The sequence below is a fragment of the Pseudomyrmex gracilis genome, unplaced genomic scaffold, assembly GCF_002006095.1.
Source record: "Pseudomyrmex gracilis isolate BER0280 unplaced genomic scaffold, ASM200609v1 scaffold_192, whole genome shotgun sequence".
In the NCBI taxonomy this organism is placed as follows: domain Eukaryota; kingdom Metazoa; phylum Arthropoda; class Insecta; order Hymenoptera; family Formicidae; genus Pseudomyrmex; species Pseudomyrmex gracilis.
This window is the reverse complement of record NW_018020776.1, coordinates 45,288-70,872: the sequence shown is the minus strand read 5'-3', so window position 1 is coordinate 70,872 and position 25,585 is coordinate 45,288. Positions and strand designations below refer to the sequence as shown.

The 25,585-nt window shown below is 44.8% G+C and overlaps 2 protein-coding genes and 1 non-coding gene across 12 annotated transcripts; all 3 read left to right on the top strand.

The window, feature by feature from the left end:
* The first annotated feature begins 17 nt into the window (after positions 1-17).
* On the top strand, positions 18-5,222 carry LOC109858209 (dynein assembly factor with WDR repeat domains 1-like). Of its 4 annotated transcripts, XM_020435262.1 has the most exons (9): positions 18-470; positions 992-1,064; positions 1,283-1,486; positions 1,701-1,823; positions 2,062-2,246; positions 2,793-2,922; positions 3,165-3,463; positions 3,552-3,763; positions 4,581-5,222. In XM_020435262.1, exons 1-8 carry the CDS (start codon positions 431-433, stop codon positions 3,746-3,748), a joined length of 1,251 nt encoding a protein of 416 aa, XP_020290851.1. In that variant the 5' UTR covers positions 18-430; the 3' UTR covers positions 3,749-3,763; positions 4,581-5,222. The 4 variants fall into 4 exon arrangements, with proteins under 4 accessions (XP_020290851.1, XP_020290849.1, XP_020290852.1 ...); XM_020435260.1 differs by lacking the exon at positions 4,581-5,222 and having other exon boundaries at positions 3,552-3,767; XM_020435263.1 differs by lacking the exon at positions 4,581-5,222 and having other exon boundaries at positions 18-1,064; positions 3,552-3,767.
* On the top strand, positions 4,437-24,632 carry LOC109858207 (solute carrier organic anion transporter family member 4A1). Of its 7 annotated transcripts, none has more exons than XM_020435254.1 (13): positions 4,437-4,518; positions 7,721-7,773; positions 15,053-15,275; positions 16,133-16,301; positions 16,828-16,966; positions 17,393-17,573; positions 17,637-17,739; positions 21,683-21,804; positions 21,943-22,206; positions 22,451-22,652; positions 22,789-22,939; positions 23,048-23,424; positions 23,540-24,632. In XM_020435254.1, the coding sequence occupies exons 2-13, from the start codon at positions 7,729-7,731 to the stop codon at positions 23,724-23,726; spliced, it is 2,163 nt and encodes a 720-aa protein (XP_020290843.1). In that variant the 5' UTR covers positions 4,437-4,518; positions 7,721-7,728; the 3' UTR covers positions 23,727-24,632. The 7 variants fall into 7 exon arrangements, with proteins under 7 accessions (XP_020290843.1, XP_020290841.1, XP_020290842.1 ...); XM_020435253.1 differs by lacking the exon at positions 4,437-4,518 and adding an exon at positions 5,367-5,653; XM_020435252.1 differs by lacking the exons at positions 4,437-4,518; positions 7,721-7,773 and adding an exon at positions 5,365-5,653.
* Positions 24,633-25,464: 832 nt separating this feature from the next.
* Positions 25,465-25,536, top strand: Trnap-ugg. The gene has a single exon. It is a non-coding gene; the product is annotated as a tRNA-Pro (tRNA).
* Positions 25,537-25,585: the final 49 nt, after the last annotated feature.

Below are 25,585 nucleotides of genomic sequence, written 5' to 3'. Positions count from 1 at the left end.
ACTTAATAAAATTACAATTCGCGGTTGCACGCGGTTCTCCTCATTTTTATTACTTCCGCGCACGTAAAGAAGATAAACAATTGTTTATCGATGAATTTTCAGAACATTGATCAAGCGGAGTCTTGGCAACCGGTTGTACCATTTTCTGAGCGCGATCGTTTATTCGCGAGACACGCTTTGATCGTACTTTGACGTACACCACGAGACAATACACGATTTTTTGATAGGTCTTCGGTACGGGTTTGGGGTTGGCGCGAGGGATAAAAAGAAAAAACGCGTCTTCTCTCTACGTGAGTACGTCGTAATAATCCACCTGACGCGCGTGATCACATTTTATAATTAAATCCGTGCTCCCCTCCAACATCACGGACAGTAGCGATCCGCGGGACCTGTCTGGAACACCCGGACGCATTGTAATTGGAATGTCCACATGAAGCTGCTGAAATTCTTGCTTCGTTATTTCCCGCCAGGTAAGCAAGGCGAGCACGTGTGCACAGCAAGCGACTATATATGACAAATTAAAATTCAACAATCGAGTCTCAAACGTGTCTCCGTTCGGGACAAATGGGGGATGTTTTAAGGGAGAAAAATTATACGCGCGGACGCGTATACTCTATTCTCTTTACTTCTAGCGAACGAAAGTGCGATTCTTCTTCTTCTTCTTCTTCTTCATTTCTGTGACAGGAAGTTCCGCAGAACGCGCACTCGTGTGAAAAACGAAAAAGAAACAAACACTCACTCAACAACAATATCGACGATTTATTTCGCTCGCTTTTGATATAATAATAAACGTTTTAGGTTTTTATTATTATTATTATTATTATGCGCGCGTTTTAAACGGGTTTCCATAAGAAAAAAACTCGAGACAAAAATAACACAGAAGAATCATTATTCCAAGTAAAAATATTATAAGAACTGCATACATATGCATCGTATGCGCAGAACTGCGTCAACTTATTATGCGCCTGAGAGAGATAACAAATATTTGCAGGTCTCGCGCTGGAGTACACGCAAGGCGGTGACGTCAAAACAAAGATGATCGATCTGCTGGATTTGTCTGCCGAGTAATTAAATTTATTCGCCATAATTGCATTTTTCACCGATTAGGTTTTTTCTTTGTTTCAATCATCAAGAACAAATGTTGCTTTCAATCGTTTTTTTGTTTTTTTTTTTGTTTATTTTTCATTTTGTTAAACGTCGAACTTTTTGCGGAGGTATGTATGTATTTCGAAGGCGTGTAATTCAAGCGAGGATAAAGCACACACGATATTTTACTTTGCAGCACGGACGTAAGAGCATTAGCCAAGAGCATAAAAGCGACCGAACCTGTAATAACCGAAAGTGTAATGGACCAATTAGTCGAGACCCTGCAGAAGCTCCAGGCCAAAGTTTGCGACACACGTGCCAAGCGCTACTACAAATACAAAACCCTGAAGACTCATCTTTTGCCGGTCACCGGCATAACGTGCGATAAACTAGGTAAAAGGTACTCCGGGCTGAGGTTGTCGCTTAATCATTCACGAAGCGCTTGTGCAAACAATATTTTCCAAGTTTTCGCGTAAATATCACCGCAACTTGCGCGACCATCTTCTTTAAGATCATCATCATTAAAATCCCGCGCGGGATGATGTTTTTTTTTTCTTTTTTTTTATCGAATGTAATTCGTCACGTCGTCACGTGCGTGCGTTTTTGATCGACAGATGCCTGACAAGCAGCTACGACCGAACTTGTAAAGTTTGGGACATTGACAGTGGAGAGGAGCTTCTTACTCTCAAAGGCCATAAGAACGTGGTCTACACCGTCTCCTTTAACAACCCGACTTCGTAAGTTTATACGGATAATCAAAGTTTATACAGCGTAGCGACGCAATATCGATCCGAAAAAAAAAGAAAAAAAAACCGGTCTGTACACTCGAACCTACTTATGGCACGCGTAGGATTGTTATTTTTTTTTATATCTGTCCGCGATTGTTTAACGCGCTTTAAACTCTCTTACTCCGCAACGTACGATGTGGAAAAGACACCAAAGTAGTTCCATTATTTTGCTCGTACGATATTTCAGGGACAAAATCGTAACCGGATCCTTCGACAAGACGGCGAAAATCTGGTGCTCGCAGACGGGTCATTGCCTCGCGACAATGTGGGGTCACGACGCCGAAGTGGTGGTGGCGAAATTTTCACCCACGCAACCCAGACTCGCGACCGGTTCCTTCGACGAGACTCTGAGGATATTCCACGTGGAAACCGGTATCGAAAAAAAAATCTCGCCCGAATATATTATTATATTTACGTGAAATAAAAAATACGCGAATATTATTATGTTTATGTATGTACGTACGTAAATACGTAACCGCGGCCTGGGTGCGATCGATCGGGTGCAACAGACCATTGTGTCGAGAGTACACCCTCTCGACATCGCAAATTGCGGCGCGCAGTTACTATACCCCCGGATACTACTATATCCAATTATCACTGGCTTAAGTTAGATCGCGCAGCGGCGATCCGGTATTTTAATTAAACAGAGGAGGCTTAAAGAGGAGTCTGAGCTGTGTTGCTCAAGTTCCAAACCGTGATCGATCGGCGCGCTTAGAAATCGCTTTAATCCGCATTCGGTCTCTTTTCGGAGAGAATTAGGTTTCGACTCGAGCGTTTTTTTTACATAATTTTCTCTTTCCCATCTCGATAAGCGAAGAAGATCACACGACCTCTCGAGATTTTGCGCTGCGTACTTTCGATCTTGTGTTTCATATGCGAGAGAGAGAGAGAAAGAGAGACGACTTGTGAATTCCGCAGGTGAGGAGTTGGGCGCGTTAAGGGGCCACACGGCGGAAGTTATTGCGCTGCATTACAACGACGATGGAAATCAGATTATATCGGGTTCCTTCGACGGGGCCGTGAACATCTGGGACACAAGAACTTTAACGTGAGTTAGTTTCTTCTCGTCTTTGTTTCTTTTTCATATATTTCGCGCGTAGAGTATCTTATCTCGGCGCTGAAAACGTAACGCGTGACTCGCGAATAAAATTCATTGCGTCAAATAAAACGTCACGAAACGAACTCTCCTCAACGAACGAGTGTGCGAGACAATGTTTTTCTCGACGCAAACGAAACCCGGACGAAACTGAAGAAGGAGAAACTGAAGGTGCGTGCCTGCGTTCAAAACAGATTGACTCACGTGTTAAACGGACATCGCGCGGGATTGTCGAACTGTCTTTACAATTTCGACTGTTCGCTGATCGCCTCGTCCTCGATGGATAAGAGCGCGAAGGTGTGGGACGCGAGAACGAATCGCTGCGTGGCGACTTTGTTGGGACACGACGACGAGGTGCTGGATCTCGCGTTCGACAACGGAGGCAGAAAACTGGCAACGGCCAGCGGCGACACCACCGCGCGAGTTTGGGACGTGAGCAACAATTTTGAACAATTGGCTCTGATGGAAGGTCACAAAGAGGAAGTTTCGAAAGGTAAACTTCTTTCTCGTTGCAAATAGAACCTCCTTCTCTCTCTCTCTTCGTTTATAATATTTATTTATAAACTTTCGAGTATTTCAAGTGTGTTTCAGTCCAAACGGCCATCAACTTTTAACCGCTTCCTCGGACCGAACGGCCAGACTCTGGTCCGCGAGCGACGGCGTCTGTCTTCAACAACTTAGGGGACACACCGACGACATCTTCGCTTGCGCGTTCACGTACTCAGGTGACAGCATAATCACCGCGAGCAAGGACAACACGTGCACGATTTGGAGGTGACTCGACTGGTTTCAGGTGTGCGCCTAGCTCCTGCTCGCCGTTCTGTTTATCGTTTACGTCGTGTATTTTTACATCATCTGAATCTCTGCGCGGCGCGCGCAGCATATCGTTTTTCGATAAACAGACGGCACGGATAACCGACAAATAATGTCAAGTGATTCCGCGTTTTGTACGCGACGACCGTCCCCCGTTGCGTGAAAAATATACGACGATAAACAAAGAACAAGGACGATGTGTGTGTGTTTTTTACGCGATTGCTGTTGTGTAACAAAACTGAAACGCAGAAAACAGTTTTGCTCCGAGTAAACTCCTCGTTATAACCCGGGACTTGCGCGTCTCGAGATTTGTGGAAATCTAGGTTTTTTTCGCAGCAACATATGCATAGTTGCGAAACGGTCAGAAATCCGCAGACATTTTAAAGTGTGCAAAAGCGAGAAAGAAAGAGAAAGAGAGAGAGAATCCACATTTTTTATCTCGTCCGAGTATGACGGTCCTTATATGGATAAAGCGTTGTGCAACTTCCATATGTTCGATTTTACGAGAGAAGAGGATAAAAGCCTCCCACCTTTGTGTACCTCATTTTCGTCTCTAGCCGCCAGCAGTCGGTTGATCAACGCCGGCGGTACACACGGCGGACTGCTGGAAAAAAAAAAAAAAAAAAAAACACGATGTGTCTAAAAACCAGCTTCAGTCCGTTTCATCGGCAGTGCGCGCGCGCTCATCTCGCGGAGAAAACCGAGTATATAAAAGTATCCACACATGAGACACATGTATGTTGCACATTAAAACATTTGTAGATATTGCACCGATTTGATTTTTCAACGACGGATAGATTCGCTGAAAATCATTGACGACGTCACCGACTGTCACCAACGCGTTAGTTTTGCAACAATTGTTGTCGAGAGCGTCGACGAAGCCTCGGAACACGCGGAGCGCCGCTAATCAGAAGAGTTTCAAGTTCAAATCGAGATGATTCCTTCGACAACGAAGTTTTTCGCGAATTAATATTGGGAGAAATTTCGCGAAATCAAAGATAGTATCAAAGATAGCAATTAACAAGAATAAATATTTTCTTCGTGTTACAAAAATAAAAATTAGGTTTTATTGATATTTACTGATTCGCACGAAAAAACAACGTGGACTGATCATCGAAAATCCACCGACTTCTCATTTCGAAGACTCGTACGACTGTCCGAATCGGTAAATAGTCGCTGTTTTTCACTTCTCATCAGAGATTTTTGCAGAAAGATGATGAACAAAAAAAAACAGAGTTGGAAAATGCGCTGCGTTTGATCTCGAACGTTATTGCTGCGTTATTTTGCGTAGTCACGGTTTACGTGTAGAAACTATCCAACGCAATAATATAAGTTAAAAAAATAAGACACATCTACGGAAAACACATACAGCTTGTGTCGTTTTATTAATCAATTAACATCTGTCTTTTGAAAATTTAAATAGCAGCGCTAATTTTTTTCCAAATTACGTGCACACGCGTCTGATGTAAGATATCGAGAGATCTTGGCTCTCCGCGAACGAGCTGTGTGTGTGTGTGCGCGCGTTAGTCCTCGCGCGAGGCCCCACTCGGAAGATCAACCGGTCCCGGGACTGCGTCAAACGTTCGGTGAGAGTCCCCGCGTCAGTTCTCTCGCGTGTTGCGCGCTTGTGATCTCGACGAAGGCGAGCTCCTCCTCGAGGCGAAACCGACGATATGTCATAAAGGTGCGCGAGCTCCTCCTCGATCGATTCTCTCGATAAACAAGATAAAAAGACCCGTTTCGATGCGATTTACCGCTGGTAACGGGATCGCGCGATACAACGCAATCATGCGCCGATATGGAATGCAAATGCTTGTGTTTTTTTAGCGCGCCGAGATTCGCGTCCACGGAATACTTTGGTCTCGATGCGGTGAGTAATGTAACATATATAACATATACGATGATTAACATATGCAATTAATTTGTTGTTATAACGCGTATCTTTGCGCGCGTGGGAGTGTGCGCTCGGAAAAGTACGACAGGAAACGCGTTCCCAGACAAATAGCTCGATGCAACGTTTCGTTTGAGAGATAACGCGCACGGTGATGTTGATATCGCGGGGCGACGCGATATCAAGGAAAGTTTCCAAGTAGAGAACGTTCTTACGCGCACTTTTTACGTAATGACGTGCGACACACACAAACGGAAGAGGAGGAGGATACGCCGCCAAGAGCATCACACAACACCCGTAATCACCTCCTGTGTTGGTTTCTTTCTCCGTAAGCCTATATGGTTTACGCGTTACGTTAATTAATTACACGTACAGATGCGAAAGAGACGCAAGACGCGGACGCGCGAATATTAATTAACGGAAGTAGCGCGGCAATACCCATCGAGTGAGTCTCACGTAATTAAAGTCGAAAAATGTCGCGCGCGACAATTTTCCGCGCGTGCGTTTCCGCGCTCTGGTTTCAATATTTCCGAGAGAGAAAAACACAAGCAGACCCCGACGACTCGACGAAAATTCTTATCGTCCCGTCGGAGTCGTTACAGAGCCGCTAAATGTTATTACGTGCGCGCGATAAAGCACGAATTCGCGTGTGCTCTCGTCCCGCTGTATCATAAATTCGAGAGAAAACTAACGACGGTATAATAATATATATTTTCACAGAGAACCCAGAGAGTAAGTGTCACGACGAAAGACTGTGAAACGCCGAGAGAGAAAACGCGCGCTTTTTTAGTGCGAACATTTTATTCGCACGCTGACGGACAAGTTTTTACAAATAAATGTCGAGAGGATGATCGCGACTTGTTGATCTCGATCGAGATCGGAATCTCGTCTCGACGATGTGAGAAAAATCGACATCGCGATTAGTATGACGCGAGTCACGCGGAAGAAATGAAACAAAGTTGCCAATGAAATCGCGCGTTGGACAATTCCGATTTCGTTCGTGCGTGTTTCTTGTCTCGGATTGCGCTTCGTGTGTGACAAGGCGTGTGTTGTAAACGCGTGTATTCGGAGTTAGAAAAGCGTGACCGCCACGCCATTTTAATCACCGGAGGTTCGTAAAAATCTCATCGAACCGTGAAAAAACGCAGAAAGTTTGTACGTATCATCGTTTATGAAAATGCGATTTGTGATTGCTCCCGAGCGAGCGAGCGAGCGAATTTGTACAACGCGATCGAGAAGAAAAAACCCGCACCGCAATCGAAGAAACGTTTTCCGGCGAATGACCTAGTATGTGAACCTTGAATTCGATTTGTATATATAAAGAAGATTATAAGAGAGAGTACGGGAGTACACGCACACACAAACGCCCGCCCGCGCGCAAGAGTGCATAATAATGTATAATAATTTAACTGTGATGTGTCTATTATCCTGTTATTCTTCGACTGTTCTGAAACGTTATTACCCTTTATCCGCGCCTATCAACGACCGTATTATTAAATATACACAACGACATTCAAAAAACGAACGACGACACTCCCGTCCCGAGAAGCGCGTTCGTGTGAATTGTTACGTTTAAAAATATAAGACGATGAATCAATGTGCGATATGTAGCTGCAAAACAGCTAATTCGAATAATTATTGTTATTAAAACAGCGGCAAATAATAATTTTGCAAGTAAACAATTATTTTATCGTAAGAAAGAGAAAACGGTCCAGGTGGATGTTCGATAGTGAAATAAACGTCAGTGTATTCCGGAACGTTTCAATTAAAATTTATTGTATTAATCATCTTCAGCACTGTTTACAAAGTAAATAATAATAATATAATATATAAAATTGTAAAATATACAAAGTGAAATATGAAATAAGAAAATAAAATATGGTTTTCTCTTTCTTATAAATTTGCTCTCGTTGCTGTGATATTAATTAATTATTTTATTGTCAATAATTATCTCATAAGTTTATAATTGTTTTATAATTATTTTATAAGTTTTTAATTTGCTTCAAGTTACGCGTCCACTCATTCTCTTCCCGCGTCACTTTGCAGATTTTAACATGACCGGAATAGACAATTTGGGCTACGATGGAGTCGAACCGACGGTAAGTCGTTTTTTTAATTTTAATAACAAAATGCGAATTGATTGTTACGTGCGTGCGCGTATCGCGATCGCGCAATCTCTTCTTGAATTCAGTTCTCAAAGATCGAAGAAAATAGATCGTGAACTAAGATTCAAATTTGAAGTTCTGTTGAGAGAGTTCAGCACTTGTGCCGATTCGTAGCTCGCAAAAGCTGTGATCGCGCGTTAAAGAGCACATAAACTTTATCAGATAACACGGGCACGATAAAGATTAGTCGCCATAAAACGTAAGTATCTTGAATTCATGACTTTGATTTGTTTGCAATCAAAAATTGTATTCACAAGCAATTTCAAGAAAATATTGTTGAACAAAATCCAAATCAGGCGAATTCAACGGAGAGAGAGAGCAACAATGATAACAATTGTATACAATATAATCCGGTAAAAAAAATCTACACCGAGTTGAAATCGCGCGTTATTGCACCCCCCGTCCGCTGGAGAACTTGCGAGTTTCGCGCAAAATTTCAACTTTCGTTTTAATCGCGCGAACGATAACCCAGGAGTTTACCGTCGTATCCTTTCAGGGCGTCTCGAAAGAATAAACAAACGCGCGCACCCCGCGCGCGCGTTTACCTGCGCGCCTCGTGTTTGCGCGTCTCGTGAAAATTTGCATCCCTCGCCCTTCGGAAAACCCCGGAAAATTTGCATAAGTATATGTAAGGTTTGCCGGAAGGTCTTCGTGATATTGTCACGCGCTTTTCTACCCCGAACAGATATCCGAGTTTATGCGAAACTCACACGCGGAAGAAAAAGAAGAAGAAGAAGAAGAAAAAAAAGGAAAAACCGTCGGCGTCTGTCCGCGATCATCTCTCTTCCGCTCGTCTTTTACGCTCTCGCGAGAGAAGATGCGAGAGAAGATGCGAACCTCTCGTGCGGAGCAGCGAACCGTTGATTCGTTGCGACAACATTTCGATCAACGCGACGGGATCTCTCCCGGTGTGGATTTTTTCGTTGGATAAAAACTTGGGAGATGGGAGGAAAATTGGGCGGAGTAAAATCGTTCATAAAACTATTTTTCCGCTTAAGCGACGCAATCGCGAAGCGCGTCGCATCTCCACGTCTGTGCAACAATCGAAAACGTGCGCGGCAACAAAGTGTTCCTTCTCTCTCTATCCTATCTATCTATCTCTCCCGCGTTGCTTTCTTTCGATATACGAAAATCCGAGGCGAGGTCTTCTGGAATGGAAACAACAGGTTGCGAAATGAAAAGAGCCCACCGTTTCTCTCTCCGGTTTCGCTTTTCATTTCCATTGTACGTGTGTTTATTTTCGGTAACGTCTCTCGCGCGCGAGCGAGCGAGATCTGTTTTGTGTGTGTTGCTCGGTTTACAAAAAAAATAAAAAAATAAAAAAATAAAAAAACAAAACGTTGGAAAAGCAAGCTTCGAGCCTTCTCGCAATTGCGCCGCAATCACGAGAAGTGTAGCGCGCTGCTTGCCGCGCGTTGTCATGACGAGGACGTCGAAGAGGGAAGAAAAAATAGTAATGATGCCAAAACAAACGAAAAGAAAAAAAAAAAAAGGAGACACGGAAATCGCGACGCACTTCAGGCGGGCATCGGGTCTCTCAATTAATGGGCCGTGAGCTCGTGAAGGAAATGTGAAACAAACAAAAAAAAATTAATTAATTAATTAATTGAAATAATAAAACGAGAAAGAAAAACGGCGAACGAAAATATGAGGAACAGAGAGACGCAGGAGCGGGGACTGTCGGTGGATTTCTTGTGCATCGTACACGTGTACGTTCAGGGTTACGACATTTTAGAAAGAAGAGAACGGGGTAACTATTGCGTATGTAACACCTTCCTCGGAATCTCTTCGTTCCGATCGAAAATCACATTTTCGCTTCGCGCGGCGCACAATTGTCGTTTCTTACAATTGTCGGGAAATTTATGTTACAACGAGAGAAAGAGAGAAAACTCGCGCGTTTTTCTCTACCCCTTCCCTCGAGGTTCCACCTCGAGTTTGTCAACGTTGTCGAGCGTCGAATATCGCGAGGGGGGATGTGGAGAAAAGTCACGTCGAGCGAGAAACGAACGACGAAATAATTGGCATCCGCTTCGCGAAATGCCTGTTTGTCGGCCTGAGTGCCATTTAATTTGCATTAACAAGCTGTTTGGCATATTCACTCTTGTGCGCGCCCGTAAATCGAGTTTTGCTCCTGAATATAGTTGTTAGGAATGCATCGGTTTACGGGCGTCGTAAACGCGCGCGCGCGCGCGCGACGAAAGTTATATCCTCCGGTTAGAGGGCGGATGAACTTTCACCCTAACTTTCTATCTCTCGCATCACACCGTCGCTCAACCAAAGAAGAATGAGATCCGTACGTGCGAGAGATGTATCCGTATTAATTGTTCATTACACAAATCGGAATGTTTTTTTTTTACCTTCGATTCAATAATTTCGCGCGGAGCAACTTCTTATCTCACATCCCGGGATATAAAAACTGTGCGAGACAACATTGTTAAAAAAAAAAAATACATGCGCGCGATCATTTCGTCTATATAACGGTATCATCCGGTTAAAAAGTACGAAAAAAAACGCGAGAGAGGGAGAGGAAGAGAGAGAGAGAGAGACAGAGAGATTTAAATGGCAAACAGCGCGCTTTATGTCGCGCCACCGCGAAAGAGCCCACCTCCGGGGGCTCTCTTTTCCGCCGAGAAATTCTCACGAGCGTGGGGGCGGGAAGGGGGTGAAAAACGTGTCGGCATAAAAGAATGTGTGCGGATAGTCGAACGTGACGGAGAGTCGCGCGCACAAAGCTCCTCTTTTGAGGACACTACTAGTTTTCATTCCAAAGACGAGAGAAAAAAAAAGAGCTCGAAAAGGAAAGAGAGAGACACGGAAAGACAGTATATTCCCATTATAATGAGGCATTAAGAATCGCCTGGCGGATAATCTCGGTCTCCGGCAGCTAACGAAGAAAAATATATGCGTTGTATTTTTTACACGCGTAAAAGTTTCATCCAACCGAGTGAGAGAGCGAGTTTGGGAATCGATTGATACGGGATACGTCGATAATAAATCGTGGCCGATGTCAGTGTTGGGCGCACACACGCGCGCGCACGCACGCACGAGAGAGATGAAGGAGATTAATCATTTCTGGATTTACCAGTCGATGTAGATTACACGCGTCGCGTGACGCGCATTCATATAAGGGGATTAAAGATCGACGCGCGCTCGCGCGCGCGAGCGAGCGACGTGGTGCACACATCGACGGGCTGAAGTAACGAAGAAAAAACAGGATATACGGAGCGCTGATAAGCCGCACCCGCGGCATAATAGCGGGTAGAATTTAAAGGTTACAATTGAGACGAACTTCTCCTTTATTCCCCGTACGCGTACACACGTTGCTCGCTCCTAAGAAGGAGATCCACTTTTGTTTGCGAACAATACGTCCAGGAGCAACAGATTAAAAAAAATTATTAAAAGCTTCCTCTTTCGGTCTCCGTCTCTCGTACATAATTCGAACTCGCCCACGCCCTCCGGGCGTCGTCCGTAGAGGTTGTTTGTCATAGGCGCCGCGATGTGCACTTACACTCAAAAGTTCCTCCTGTGCGAATAAAAACCCGCGCGCGCTCGCGAGGAAAGTTTGTTCCGAACGTTGATTCTCGCGTGATAAGAATTGCGCAGATACTTTTTTTTGTTCTCAAGCAATCTGTTAAGTTTCCTCATCGAGAACGCGAGAGAATTGTGTCTTTCGATCGCGGTTTTTGGAAACGATCTTCGCGCACGAGAGACGCAAGTGAGAGAGAGAGAGAGAGAGATTAAAAAAGAAAACCAACAAGCGGATGAATTTCGAGAGAAAATTTCCGACGCCTATGCGGGACGAGAAACGATCGCGTAAGAGACGACGTCCGGCTGTACGCCGTCGCGTCGTCGTCTTGTCGACGAGAGAGCAAACCGTAACAAGAGACCCCCCCGTAATGCTCTCGCCGTACACGACCGCGACGCGGCTTCTATGTACAAGCGGAAGCCATGAATCTTTATTAAATCCACAAAATTTATGTCGAAGCGGTCGCGTGGCTCGTGCGCCCGGACGCGCGCGGAGATGATTCCCTTCCCCCGAAAGAGAGAGTATTTGTTTTTCCCTACCTCGTCACAAACCCGTCGGTGCAACGTGCGCGCGCGAGAGATCCCCCTCGTTGCTCTTCGGACACCGTGTGTTTTACATTGTGTAAGTAACACCCCGTCGTTTCGCCCCGTCGTGCACGCGTGTACGCGCATATTACGCGTAATGTGAGCTCCTTGATCCTTTTCTTTTTTTTTTTTTTATCTTCAGCAACGCGTTGCCGCGGACAATCCGCCACAACGTCCGCGAAGCAAATATAAAAACGTAATTCGCGGCAAACAGCTCCTCTCTCTCGCGAATGACGCGAGATGGATGCTCTTTCCTTTCGTTTCTACTTCTTCTTCTTTTTACTCGCGCGATTTCCGATCGCGATACGAAAAAACTGCGAGGCAACACAATTACGTAATTTCCTCGATTTTCCCGACGTTTTATCGGTTGCATTTGACCAGTCGTTAGGTAAACTTTAAAGCAGACTTTATTTAATTTCATACACACACGCGCGCGCGCTCGCTCGCTCGCTCGCACACGTACGTACACGTGCATATTTCTCGATCAATAATTGTGCTTCACGTGACCGGTCTCTTTAAGAGTAGACGATATTATCATAGTGTTTTATTTTTTTTTTTTTTTTTTTTTTTTTGCGTGCGTTTTATACACGCGCCGACGTTATTGCCGTCATAAATCCAGACGCATTCGCGATTGTTTGATACATCCCTTGAACTGATTTACGGCTTGTCTTTCGGTTTTTCGTCTTTTCCGCGCGCGTTTCAGGAATTTCGATGCGTTTTCTCACCGCGCGAACGGGAATAACGAAACTTTCCTAATTAATGTTCTTCGCATCTCTTTCTGTGTTTCTTTTCTTCTGCCGACTCACAGATGAATTTTATATACACCGAAAAAATTGTATTCTTGTTTTGAGGATATCCCACTTACTTTAAGTATATTTTATACTAAAATAGGCGCCAAGAAGAGTTTCTTATCTTAAGAGGAAAATCCTCTAAATATTGATAATATTGATAAGAATATATACTGATTAGAATATAAAAAACCTCTATAGAAAAACATATATATCTCACTATCGAAAAAGACTATATTCTTAAATTAAGAATATCATCTAAAATCTTTAAGAAGATTTTTTAAGTATAAAATCTTCTACTTACAAGAATATAATTTTTTCGGTGTATATATATATATAAAGTTTTTCCCCGCGCGAGAGAAAATGACAGATTAGAAATCGCGACGCAAGATATTTAAATAAATTAGAAATAAATTTACTTCTAATTTTTCTAATTACGAAATACCTTGTGTATTGTCGCGTCCTAACTAGCTCTTCCGTTACCCGTTTTTATCTCGGCTTACATTCTCACATCACGGTCACGGAAAAAAACTTTCGTCATCTTCTCACGTTCGAGAAATACCGATGAGATAAGTGAACGACTCTCGAAGCGTGGTTTCATTAACCGACAACTTCAACGTCAAAGTGTGTGTGTGTGTGTGTGTGTGTGTATGTACGAAAAACGCGCGCTTATTAGTTAGGTTTTCTCGAGAAAACGTTGCCTCTATACGCGAAAGCCAATAAGTCTGACCACATTTAAATGTGACGTGTAGGTGGCTCGTTCGCCACAACGATGGTGAAGCAACAGCTAGTAAGGATGATTTACAACTGGCTCGGGAAAGAGTACATATAGGAAGTAGTGCAGTCTAGTAAGGGGTGTGAGAGGCGGCGGGCACAAGAGAGAGAGAGGCAGAGAAAGAGAGAGAGAGAGAAGAGCGTGTATGTCCGTAGAGACGGTAAAAGCGGCCGCGATGGTGGCGTGTGTATGTCGCATTTTAACTCGCGGAGGAAAACGCGCGCGCGCGCGCGAGCTCGAAGCGCGGATGCGGAGACTTCAGTCGCGTGCGACGCGCGCTCTCGATCGCCACGATCTTCGCGGTGCTCGTCTTTCGATCGCCGTCACTCGGCGTCGAAAAATGTAAAGAAACGAGAGAGAGATCGAGAATCGATTTTTTTTTTACCGAGCGCGTCTCTCAAAACGCTTTTCTCTCGATCGAATCGAAGAATTTTATTTTTTTTTCGCGCGAGACGAAGCGAAGTGTGCGCCGGTTTGAGACCGCGAGTTGAAAGAGGATACGACAAGTACAATGTGTCGCGACCAAGTGCGATCTGTAAACGCCGCACGAAAATCGGAGAAAGTATCACACGACGAGAACGTCGTCGCGACGATCGCGACTTTCGATCGCGCGCGAATTGGAAATTGCGGGAGGTAAATGGAACAGTGAGCGTAATAATATTTGCGGCGCAAATTGAACGGATTTGGGGTGTTCCAAATTGGGAGATGCGTGTTTCCGCTGACCGAGAAAACTGATCCGATGATTAAATCGTTTCGCGTCAAATATTTAATCGTCAAGCTTTCTCTTTAAATGATAAAACCGGCGCGATAAAAATATCGGCCCGATCTTTCGGGCTTTAAATGCGCGAACAAGTATCATAGCGGAAAATACTCAGTGAGAAAATAATCAGTGAAGTTATTAGAAGTAGTTCGGTAGCGAGTAATACACTAAAACACATACGTCGAATTTTCCACACACAACCGATTGTTGATCGGAATTCGAGAAAACGTCGTTGTTTTGTCGCCGCATCTTCGAGATCTCTCGTCGGTGACCATGAGGGACAAATTCGCATTTAGCGTGAGTATTTAATTTCGCGACTCTAATTGTTAACGAATCTCTATTTGTTGTGTGTACGAGAATTTAATTACCATAAGATAAGAAGATGCGCGCACATTTCTGATAGCGCAACTGTGTCGGAAACGGAATAAAATATATTACCGATTATCGTTGGAGAGACCGTAGGTCACGCGGCGATGTATTGCGACACGTTTTATCTTTTTTCTCACTCTATCTACTCGGGCAGTCAATCACGTCGCGAGATGCGCGCACTGCCGGGAGCAAATTCGCTATTACCACACACTTTGCCACTTTACCGCCGATTTTACACGACGCTGCGCGTAAGGCTTTCAAGAGAAATATACGTGCGGTCGATATATACATATATATATATAAGTGCGTGTGTGTGTGTGTGTGTGTGTGCGCGCGATGTATGATGTATGACGCGATGTGTCGATTCTCGAATGACAACGATAAATTCCCGTTGCGTGATGTAATTTACAGTCGGGGGTGCCGGACATGCACGAGACCCTGTCCAGCTTCCCGGAACAGTTCGGAGACGGGCCGAGGAAGCCGGAAATAAAGCCGGAAATTCGGAAGGACAATCCGGGAAGGACCGCGGACAATCTCAAGTGCGGTTGGTTCTGGTTCAGACCAATTTACTTGCAGAGATTTCGCACCGCGAAATGGGCGCTCTTCTGGTTGTGTTGGGCCGGCGCTATGCAAGGTATGTTAATGACTTTTCAAACGATTTTCGCCGCGCGCGCGAAGATCTCTCCCCCTCTGTGAAAGTTCCGTTTCTTTCGCGCGCAAAAAAAAAAACCGCGCACACAAGTTTCCACGGAATTTAATTGTAATGATATCGAAGTCAATTTCTCTGCAATTTTTCGGGGCGCGGGGGAGGGGGGAAATGTCAACACACATTTTGCGGGAGATGTAATCGAGAGATGTGGAAACGCGCGCATTTGATGAAAACCGAGTGTCTAACGCGTGTCAACGAACGGATCGACAAATCCGTCTCGATCGCCGACGCGAAAAATAAAATAAAAAAAAAAAGAACACCATACACACAGAGAAAATTCCCGTCGACGTTCATGTTCGTCGAGATGAACGTTCGCGGCGCCGAGAGCTCTCGGGGTTCTTCGGGATTACACCGCGGATCTAGAGGCGAATGTGTCCTGAGGGAGACGTTTACTCGCGGAGTTTCCGTGGCGTAACAGAAGCCGGGGGGGGAGGCAAAAAGAACACGGGGGCGTTATGATATCATCCAAGCACTCAATAATATATAGCGTCGTTTCCGGATAGGAGAAACGCGATACCCCGGAATAAATTAGACGAAGTGCAACGAGAGAGAGACGGAATGTAAAATAAAATTTAAATTAAATGCGCGTTTAATCTCGGCGGTGTGTTTGCCGAGATGTAATAATAAATCGCGCTGCGCTTTTATCGACGATCGATTTTCGAAGATTTCGAGCGAGCGAGGGAAAGGAGCTCGCTGCTCCGGGTGAGCTGTTTTGTTTGGGAACGCGAGCTCTCTCGTTCGTTCGTTCATCGTGTTGTTATCACCGTTGTGATTGTTCCCAGGAATGGTGGTGAACGGTTTCGTAAATGTCGTCATAACGACGATCGAGAGGCGATTCGGACTGAAGTCGTCCGAGACCGGTTTAATAGCGGGCGGATACGACATCGCCAGTTTCCTTCTCCTCGTGCCTGTGAGCTATCTCGGTGGCCGCGCGAAAGCATCGAAGCCAAGGTAACGCATCCCAGGTGCGACGACGACGACGACGACGACGACGATGGTGTGTGTGTGTGTGTGTCACCACCGCGCGCCGCAACCATTGTGTCTTACGCATTAATATTAATAACACCCGGTATATCGCTTTTTTTAACACGACGACTCTCATAAATATTAATTCCCAACGTCAGTCCGTTCGACAATGTCGGTGTTAATCTCCATCCCTGTTTCTTTGACGCTCCCGAAGCCTCGTTTCTTCGTCCCGTAATCGACAATCGATAAGCCCCGGTGGAGGGTGGATCTCTCGAGTCTCTCGCACCGGGCAGAAACTACGCGCAGGGAGAAAAAGAGACGCGCGATCGAATTCGCGAAATTAAATATCACCTTGCCTGTGTGTAAAAAAACCCGAAGTAGTACACCACCGTTCGGTGGTGATTGGCCCACCACCACCACCAACAACATTGTCAGAAACTATAGCGCTTGTAAAATCTCGCGGGGTCTCCGTTTTTTTCAAATCAGATGTTGTCTGAAAAATATGTCGCAGGTACATCGGCGTGGGGGTTCTAGTCTTAGGTATAGGAAGCATGTTGTTCGCGTCTCCGCATTATCTAGCCGGACCGTATCGAGGGGGCCAGCAAACGAAAAACACATGCCAAGCTGCCGCCAACGTGTCGAGCCATTCGGTAAGCGATCGACATTAAATAAAAATTATTGAACATGATTGTGACACAAAACATATGTGTATTGTATGTGTAAGTAACGTAGCGGTATAATTTCTGTGAGACTCTCGTTATGATATAAATTTTCCGACGCACAATGAACGTACAGCACGCGTTGGAATGTAAATTGGAGTTGTACGAGATTTTGCGCAACGAAAAAAACTTTTTTCCGCGGTAATCGCCGCCGTCCGATAAACGCGCGGCAATTTGAAGCACGCGCGGGTGACGACCGACTACTATACTCTACGTAGCAAATTATTATTTTTTTTATTTTTTGTGTAATTTTTTTCGTGCTTCTCTCGATTTTTCCACTTCTCTATTCTACGTAGAGTTTGCGCGAAAACCGGCTACGCCGCCGCCACAGATTTATCCGTTATTTCGGCTACTCAGATCTCCTCCTGCGCGGATCAATCTACCGTTCAAGTGGAGCTACAGCCTTACAGTGGCCTGTACTTAACCATATTTCTGGTAGCTCAACTGTTACACGGCGCCGGTGCGGCACCGTTTTACACGCTCGGGGTCACGTTTCTCGACGAAAACGTCACGAAGAAGATGTCCTCGGTTTATCTAGGTAAAAGATATCACGTACCTCTGTATCGGTTGATGACACGAATGTGAAATTTTTTGGCGGCAGGTATTTACTACACCATGGCTATAATAGGACCCGCGTTGGGCTACGTCGTCGGCGGCGAGTTGTTGAAAATTTACACGGACTTCATCACAATCGATCCGTCAACGTAAGTACGATCTAAATAATTTAGATACCACAGACACTGTTAATTGTTACATTGCTCTTTCTCTCTCAAAATTAAATTCGACATTTTTCAACACACCCGTGTCTCGCGAAAAAGAACCTCGCGGGAAAGACGGATATCCTCCGAAAAAACGTGTTGCGACGCGAAAGCGCAACGAAACGCAGAGGACAACGTGTAAAACGACAGAATAGAGTACCTATCGGAATTCGCGTCTCTTCTCCCGTGTTGTCACGCTAAACGCGCGTTTTCTATCTTTTTTTCTCTCTGATAACACGCGAGCGCGTTTAGTCGCGCGTCAGCGGCAACTTTATTAAATTCTCGCGAGGATTTATCGGCCGTTTGCGCCGATCTGTCTGACGGCGCACACGTGTATACACACGTGTGACCGCGTATATACACACACACACATACACACGACAGATAGATAGATAGAGAGAGCGCGCGATAACTCGTGTCGTCGATGTGCGGTTTTCGAAACGGGCTAACTCTCTCGCCCGGTGGTATGCAAATGCGCGTATATTCGTCATTTCGTCCGCGCTAGTGCCGTTTGCGAGAGAGTTTGAAGTTCCATCTGTAATAAAGCGCCGATTAAACAGCGCGCGCGAGAGAGAGAAAGAAAGAGAGAGAGAGAGAGAGAGAGAGAGAGACGCGTTGTGACGCGCGTAATCGAGCTTCGATTTGATTAGCTAATTTCCAAGAGCAATATTATCGATAAAGCGCAGCGATAGGCTTTGACGGCACGTTGTGTCGCATTTTATTGCGACAATATCTCTCTATCTTTCTCTTTTTCTCCGGGAAAAAGAGGGCTCGCACCCCGGGGCAGGTATGAAAAAGACACGTGTGCGCGCCTCCTTGACGAGATGCGCAACGTGTGATGTCGTTAAAAATATTCCGCGGGACCATTAGAGCGCGATAATGGGCCGGGATTAATAGTGCGTGTAACTCTCTCTCTCTCTCTCTCTCTCTCTCTCTCTCTCTCTCTCTCTCTCTCTCTCTCTCTCTCTCTATCTCTCTATCTCTCCGCTGATATATAATGTACTTCCAAGCAACGGGGGGTGGAAAATGTCAAGCGATGAACCAATGTTTGACGATGACGCGGATGTTACCCTTCAAAACTGTCGGCTCATCCCCCGACACTTAGGACACAATCAAGTTCCATTTGTCTCCATACGCGCGTCTCCCCGGACTCACTCTCTCGCTCTCTCTTTCTCTCTCTCTCTCAACCCTCATGTACACACTCGTCAATCCCCTTCATCGACCGCGCGTTGAGTCACTGTGTCGCGCGCGGGAATCAAATTAATTGTTAGGAGATGGAGCGACGCACACGTGGTTTTTTTTTTGTTTTTTTTTTTCACGACGCGGATAGCCGCGACTCGGCAAATCGAGTTTCCACAGGATTTTTCTTCAGGTTGTGCTCGACTCGCGAGTCGGTTGCCTCTTCGAGTCTAAATCACTGCGAGAGAGAGAGAGAAAAAAACAACGAAGAAATAGCGATCGTTTATTCTCGGGAGTGAATTGCGCCGCGTCGCGGAATTTCTTCGCGGAGCGAAGTCTCTCACGTCGGGAGTTAAGTAAAAAAAAAAAAAAAAAAGATGTATAAAATCGTGATGCACGGCTGTTGTGTACAATGGCATTTTTGCGGTTGCAATTACAATCCTTCTTCTTCTTCTCTCTCTCGCGCGCGGCGAGGAGAACGAGATTCTCGAGGAGGTGGAAAAAGAAGGAATACAGAGAAGTAAGGCGAAATTATTCGCGTAATAGGCACTGCTCTCCCTGTTGCTGCGTGCAAGAGTAGTTCGTATGTATATATATATATATACACATACATATATATGTATATAATATATATATATATATATGCGCCGCGTTTAATTTCACGGGTAAATGAAAAGTTTTGCCGGAGAAACAGCGGCGGAGATGCAGCAGCTGCCCTTCCTCCTTCCCTCCCTCCCACCCTCGGTGAACGACTTTTCTACGTGCACTTTTTCCCAGTTTTTCCCGCTTTCTCACTTGCGTTGTTGTATGTGTGTGTGTGTGCGCACATTCCTTCCTTCGTGATAAGTTATATGTACCGTTTGTACAAGTTGCAAGAACGCGCTTGCACGCGCGGCAAGCGAACCCTCTCGCGCGCGCGATGCAACGCGCGTCCGATCGAGCGTTATTCAAATTGCTCCTGCTTTTTCGGACCGGATATCGATTCTTCCCGCGCGTGTGTGTATATATATACACGCGCGGAAATATACATCTGTAAATTCCCCGAGTTTGTGCTCGTTCTTTTGCCCCCTCTCCGACACTATCACCCGCGCTTTCGTTACAACGTGTATCTCAGCGAGAAAGAAAAAAACAAATTGGATAGATTCCTTTTTTGGTGTATTTCCATAAATTTCGCGCGATCGTAAAGAGAAAACCGCCGGCAGGACGGCAAGAATTGATTAATATTCATCCGCGTGTTTGGTCAAACAATTTTTTTTTTAACAAAAATGATGTGTGAAGAGTAGCTCCAAAAATTTTAAAACAAATGAGGGTTTGAGATGGTGGCAGTTTGAAGCAAAACACAGGTGGAGTAGTGTAATAAAATTCTTAAATTAATGTAAAACGTTTTCAACCTCTGGTTTAGGTCTTTTTCAATACAACTAAAATTACATAATGATTAAGTGGAAACACAGGTTGTTAAAAAAAGAAAAAAAAACAATATTTAAAAAACTTACAAAAATGTCATCTGAAAGTCACATAGATGTTCAGAGCCAAAAGAATCGTGATGGCCGTAACTCGCAGGCGACAAACTACGACTAAAGTCGTACAAAGTGAATAACCGAAATTACAAATGTTCTGAATTATCAACTAGAGGTAAGTACACTCTATCGAGATTTTCAGTATCACTCTGCAAATTAAGACCACAGCTCTGGCTTTTAATATGTAAGGATTCCGAGATCAAGCGCTTGTGGTAAGATCTCTCCATGTCTAGAATACTTACACAATCCCATTCAAAATCGTGAGCTTGGTCGTTCCTATGATCAGTAATCACGGATCTCTGTGTAGAATTTCTTTTAATATGATTTTTATGTTCAGTGATTCTAGTTTTTAACATACGGCTAGTTTGACCAACGTATGAAGCATCGCAATCTCGGCAATTAATCTTATACACGACTGAGGAACGAAATTTTTTTTTTTTTTTTGTCATCGCCGCTAAAATCCGATAATACGATTCGCGCGAACTTATTTATTTGTTTAATTTGTTTTTTTTCTCGCAAAATCACGCGGCACGTTTCTCTGACGGCGGAAAGAAGAAAACTTTTTCTTCCAAAGAGGATGTTCTTCCTCCCGCTGTTATTTCCGCTTTGATCGATCGTAATTACACGTTGCGAATTCGTTCGAGCTCCGAGTCGCTGTCGAGCTCCGGAGCGAAATTGCCGGAGTTTTGTCCGCGCTAAATGATCGCGGCAGCCACGCGAAAGGATTTTTGTATCTCGCGCGCGCGCGTGTGTGTGTGTGTGAGTTAGATTAAAAGAAGGAAAAAAAATGGACGTTGATCCCGAACCGCGTGCGCGTAAAATTAAAAGTAACAAATCGCTCTTACGCGAAGCGAGATCGAGTCTGTCTGATCGACACAGATTCTCTTTCGCGCATATCTCTTTCCTTCTCGCGCTTGTACATAATTTTGTTTCTTTTTTTTTCCCCCCGATTTGAAAACTCGGTCAGATATTTTCGCTCGCTTCGATTCGAACTTTTCGCGATACAAAAATCACGAGAGCTACATAATGGCTGCGCCGCTATAAGAAGCTATCTTGAAATAGAGATTATATCGACATCTCCCGCGACCGATATAGAGAGAAGGGAGCGACGCTCGGAAATTTATTTCCAGAAAAAGAGTACCGATATTTTATTATAAATTTGATTTACCGAAGAGTCCGTTTTCCACTTTCAGAATCGGACTGACTCCTGGCAGCAACATCTGGGTTGGCGCGTGGTGGATCGGCTTTCTGGCGGCGGGTGTCATTTGCTTCGTAATCGCGATTCCGATTCTAGCGTTTCCCGCAATTTTACCTGGTAAACGAAAAATAAAACACGACGACTCTTAGAAAGAAAAATATTCAATATTTTTATAAAAATATTTTTATAAAACAATTAATTTTACACTCTTACTCGTGCGTGACACGAAAACGTGAATCATTTGAATTCCTCCAGGATCGGAGGAATTGGCCAAGGAGAGGGTGTCGGAGGCGCACGAGAAGCCGACCAGATCGTCGACCGCGGCGACCGGGGAGGCGTTTTCCAAAATACGCGAACTGCCCCGCGCCCTGACCGAACTGCTCGGAAATCCGGCATTTTTTATGTTGAACCTGGCAGGTGCGAGTGAAGGATTGCTGATGGCCGGATTTGCTGCCTTTCTGCCGAAACTGATTGAAAATCAATTCAGCGTCAGTGCCAGCTCGGCCGCAATGCTGATGGGTGAATAATGAAATAATCACAATTCAATTAATAATCCACCCGTATTATGACCAATCTAAACGTAATTTCAACCGTACCTGTATGCGCGTATATGCGCGCGGGTCTTTTACAAAAGAGCTTTGAAGTTCGATATCAAGGAGAGGCGAACGTATTTTTGACGGATCGCTAATTGGAATGTTAATTAAAATGTTAAATCCACTTCTTCTACTTTTCTGTATATTGAAAAACGGCGATGTTTTTGCAGGACTTGTGACCGTGCCGGCGGGAGGCGGCGGTACTTTTCTCGGCGGCTATCTGGTGAAACGTTTCAACCTGTCTTGCTCGGGCATCCTCAAGTTTTGTCTGCTGACCACGGCAGCCTGCATAGCTTTTACCTTTTGCTTCGCTCTCAGCTGTCCGAACTTAGATTTCGCCGGATTAACCGTCCCGTATTTAAATAACACGAGGTCCGTTGTTTATTTGCTTTAAACATAAACGCACACAAACACGAGCACATAATTTCCAAACTTACTCGCGCGGTTGTGTTCGAAACCCGCTCGCGCGGAATGACAGAAATATCGCTGGAAAATCTCGAAATTGCAGAACGTCGGATCTGTCGCTGGAGAGCAGCTGCAACAGCGGTTGCGGGTGCAGCAGATCGCAGTTCGATCCCATATGCGGCGTCGACGGGATCACGTATTACTCGCCGTGTTACGCCGGTTGTTATCAGGAAACGTCGTTGAACGACGTCAAAGTTAGTGTCATTATCAGTCGATTATCTCGCGTTTTGTTCTTCTTCTTCTTCCTGTTTTATTTTGTGGAAAATACACATTTCCACGTGCTTCTTCTTTTTTTTTTTCAGACGTACGCGAATTGCAGCTGCATACACGCGTCGCCGATGAGCCTGACGCACGACGGCGACATCGTTCAGTACGAGGCGGTCAACACCACCTGCGAGAGCAAGTGCGCTTATCTGTGGATATTCGTCGCTCTGGCGTTCTGCAACATGTTCTTGACTTTTCTCTGCACCATGCCCGCGCTCTCGTCCACGTTGCGAGTTGTGCGCGACGATCAGCGTTCGTTCGCGCTCGGCATACAGTGGCTCAAGGTCCGCATACTCGGAACGATACCCGCCCCGATGGTGTTTGGCGCTCTCATAGACGACACCTGCATCCTGTGGAACGAGACGTGCGACGGCAGAGGAGCGTGTCTCGTGTACGACAATTACTACATGAGCAGGTTGGTTTCGAGAGATTCTCGCCGCGCGAATCGATCCCTCTCACGTAAGATTGTGAACGAGACGTTGGTTTCGTATTATCGCGCGCATTTGTGGTGGTTTTCTTTTGTTATTCAGATACATGCTCGCACTGGCGTTTATCGGCAAAGCAGCCTCGCTCCTCTTCTTCTTCTTGGCCTGGTGGACGTACGTGCCACCGGGCGGCAGAGCCATCGATCAGAATTCCCGCCAGCAGACCACGGCCACCTTAATGCTCAGCGACACGTCCCAGGACGTTCAAGCGGTACCAAACACGATAGCGTAAAACTCGTTTGTTTGTTTGTTTGTTTGTTTTCTTTTTTATTATATAGAGAAGGGTTTTAGCAATTGTAATAGGAATAATTTACGATCCATGTTTGAATATGGATAAACCAGATGTTTCGATATTGTTTCGTTGTGAAATGTGTGTGTGTGGTGTGTGTTTCTGAGAAATGAAAACGAACACCGAGAGTGTCGTTGCGACAGCGTAAAAAAAAACGAGTATCAAAGACGAGATAAACGCGTGACGAACATGTCGCGCGTGAAGAATTTGTTTTTTTTTTTTACCAAAGCTAAAGATGTACGTCGGAAGAAGCGTTAAAAACTAGAATCCGATAAGATTGCGCGCGATCAAACGATCTTGCACAGTTCCTGTACACTCTCTCCTCTGCCCCATCCGATATGACAAGAAAAAAAACAAAAACCAAAAAAATAGCGCCAGTCGCACTAAACCAAGCGAAACCAGTGTATCCAGACTCCACAATTTTCGAGCGTTATTTATTGTGTAAGAAGTTTTTCTACCTTTGAATACGTATTTACTGATTGTCAATTAAATATAGCCACGTTGTTTCTCCCGTATCGATTTACACTTTGTATAAATTAATATATAAAAAGAAAAAAATACGTACACGTGCGTTTCGGAGAAAAAACGATTTTTTGCCGATACGTTCAGCGCCTTTGTCGGGAGTATGGATGATTGTTGCGTCTTGTCGATCGCGCGCGTTCGATTTGATATATACATACGTATCAAAACTCTCGCGCGCGCCTTTTTCCACTGTAATGTTATTTTTGTTAAAAACAAAAAATGCCTCTGTGTGTGTGTGTGCGTGTGTAGACAACACACGATTGTATTGTATGTATCGCCAATAAAAACTAGAGCGAGACACAACGATCGTGTTTCACCTTGAAATGACGAGATTCTTACCTTCGTTCTTTCTGCCGAACGTCCTTGGACCAAACGGCCAGCGGAATTTGGTTTTGACACACGCGCGGTTCGATCAGATCATTAATTAAGCAACTCGAAAATTGGAAGGGCCTATAATACACAAAATGACATAGAATGCATATGCATAGCGTAAGACTATTTGAACCAATGAGCGTCTAACATAGTTTTATGTAAATCAATATGGCGACTTCATGCCCGACGCTCATTGGTCCATATAGTTTTATTCTATGCATATGCACCTATGTCATTTTGTGTATTATAGCCCGAACTGTCCAAGTTTCGCGTGTGCGCACGTAACGCCCAACCGACGACGGGTAAGTCAGAAATCGACTTTACCGTAAGATGCGAACTTACCGATCTCAAACGAAGGTGTTTCGCGTGATCCCTGGCGCCATCTAAAGGCGCTGAGCGAGTTGCTGGTTATTAATGTATCACATTGGCGACGCTACTGCGGCAAGTCTCGGAATGTTTTCAAGATCGATTTTTCACAAATCTTATTGACGGGCGAATAATTCAATCGGATCGGAAATTCGCCGTTCTCGCAGGTTTCTTTTCTATCAATTTTATCACGTCGCAACGAGCAATGCTTTACCCTCGTATGTATTGTCGTCATTATGTATTATACCGCGTACACGTTCTGTTGCACGGACGATTCTCACTTGCTGTAATTCAAATTTTGCTCCCGTGTCAAAGATCAATATTTTGAAACAATAATTTAACCGTAATTTGAATTACACCACGTGCATCTCGGTCAGCAAACCGCGGCAAGTGTACTCGTCTTGATAACCAATCGTCATCAGGCCTCTTGGTCTAGGGGTATGATTCCTGCTTTGGGTGCAGGAGGTCCCGGGTTCAAATCCCGGAGGGGCCCTGAATTTTTTTTTCTCCCGCAATTACCAATTTTTTTTTTGTTTTTCTTT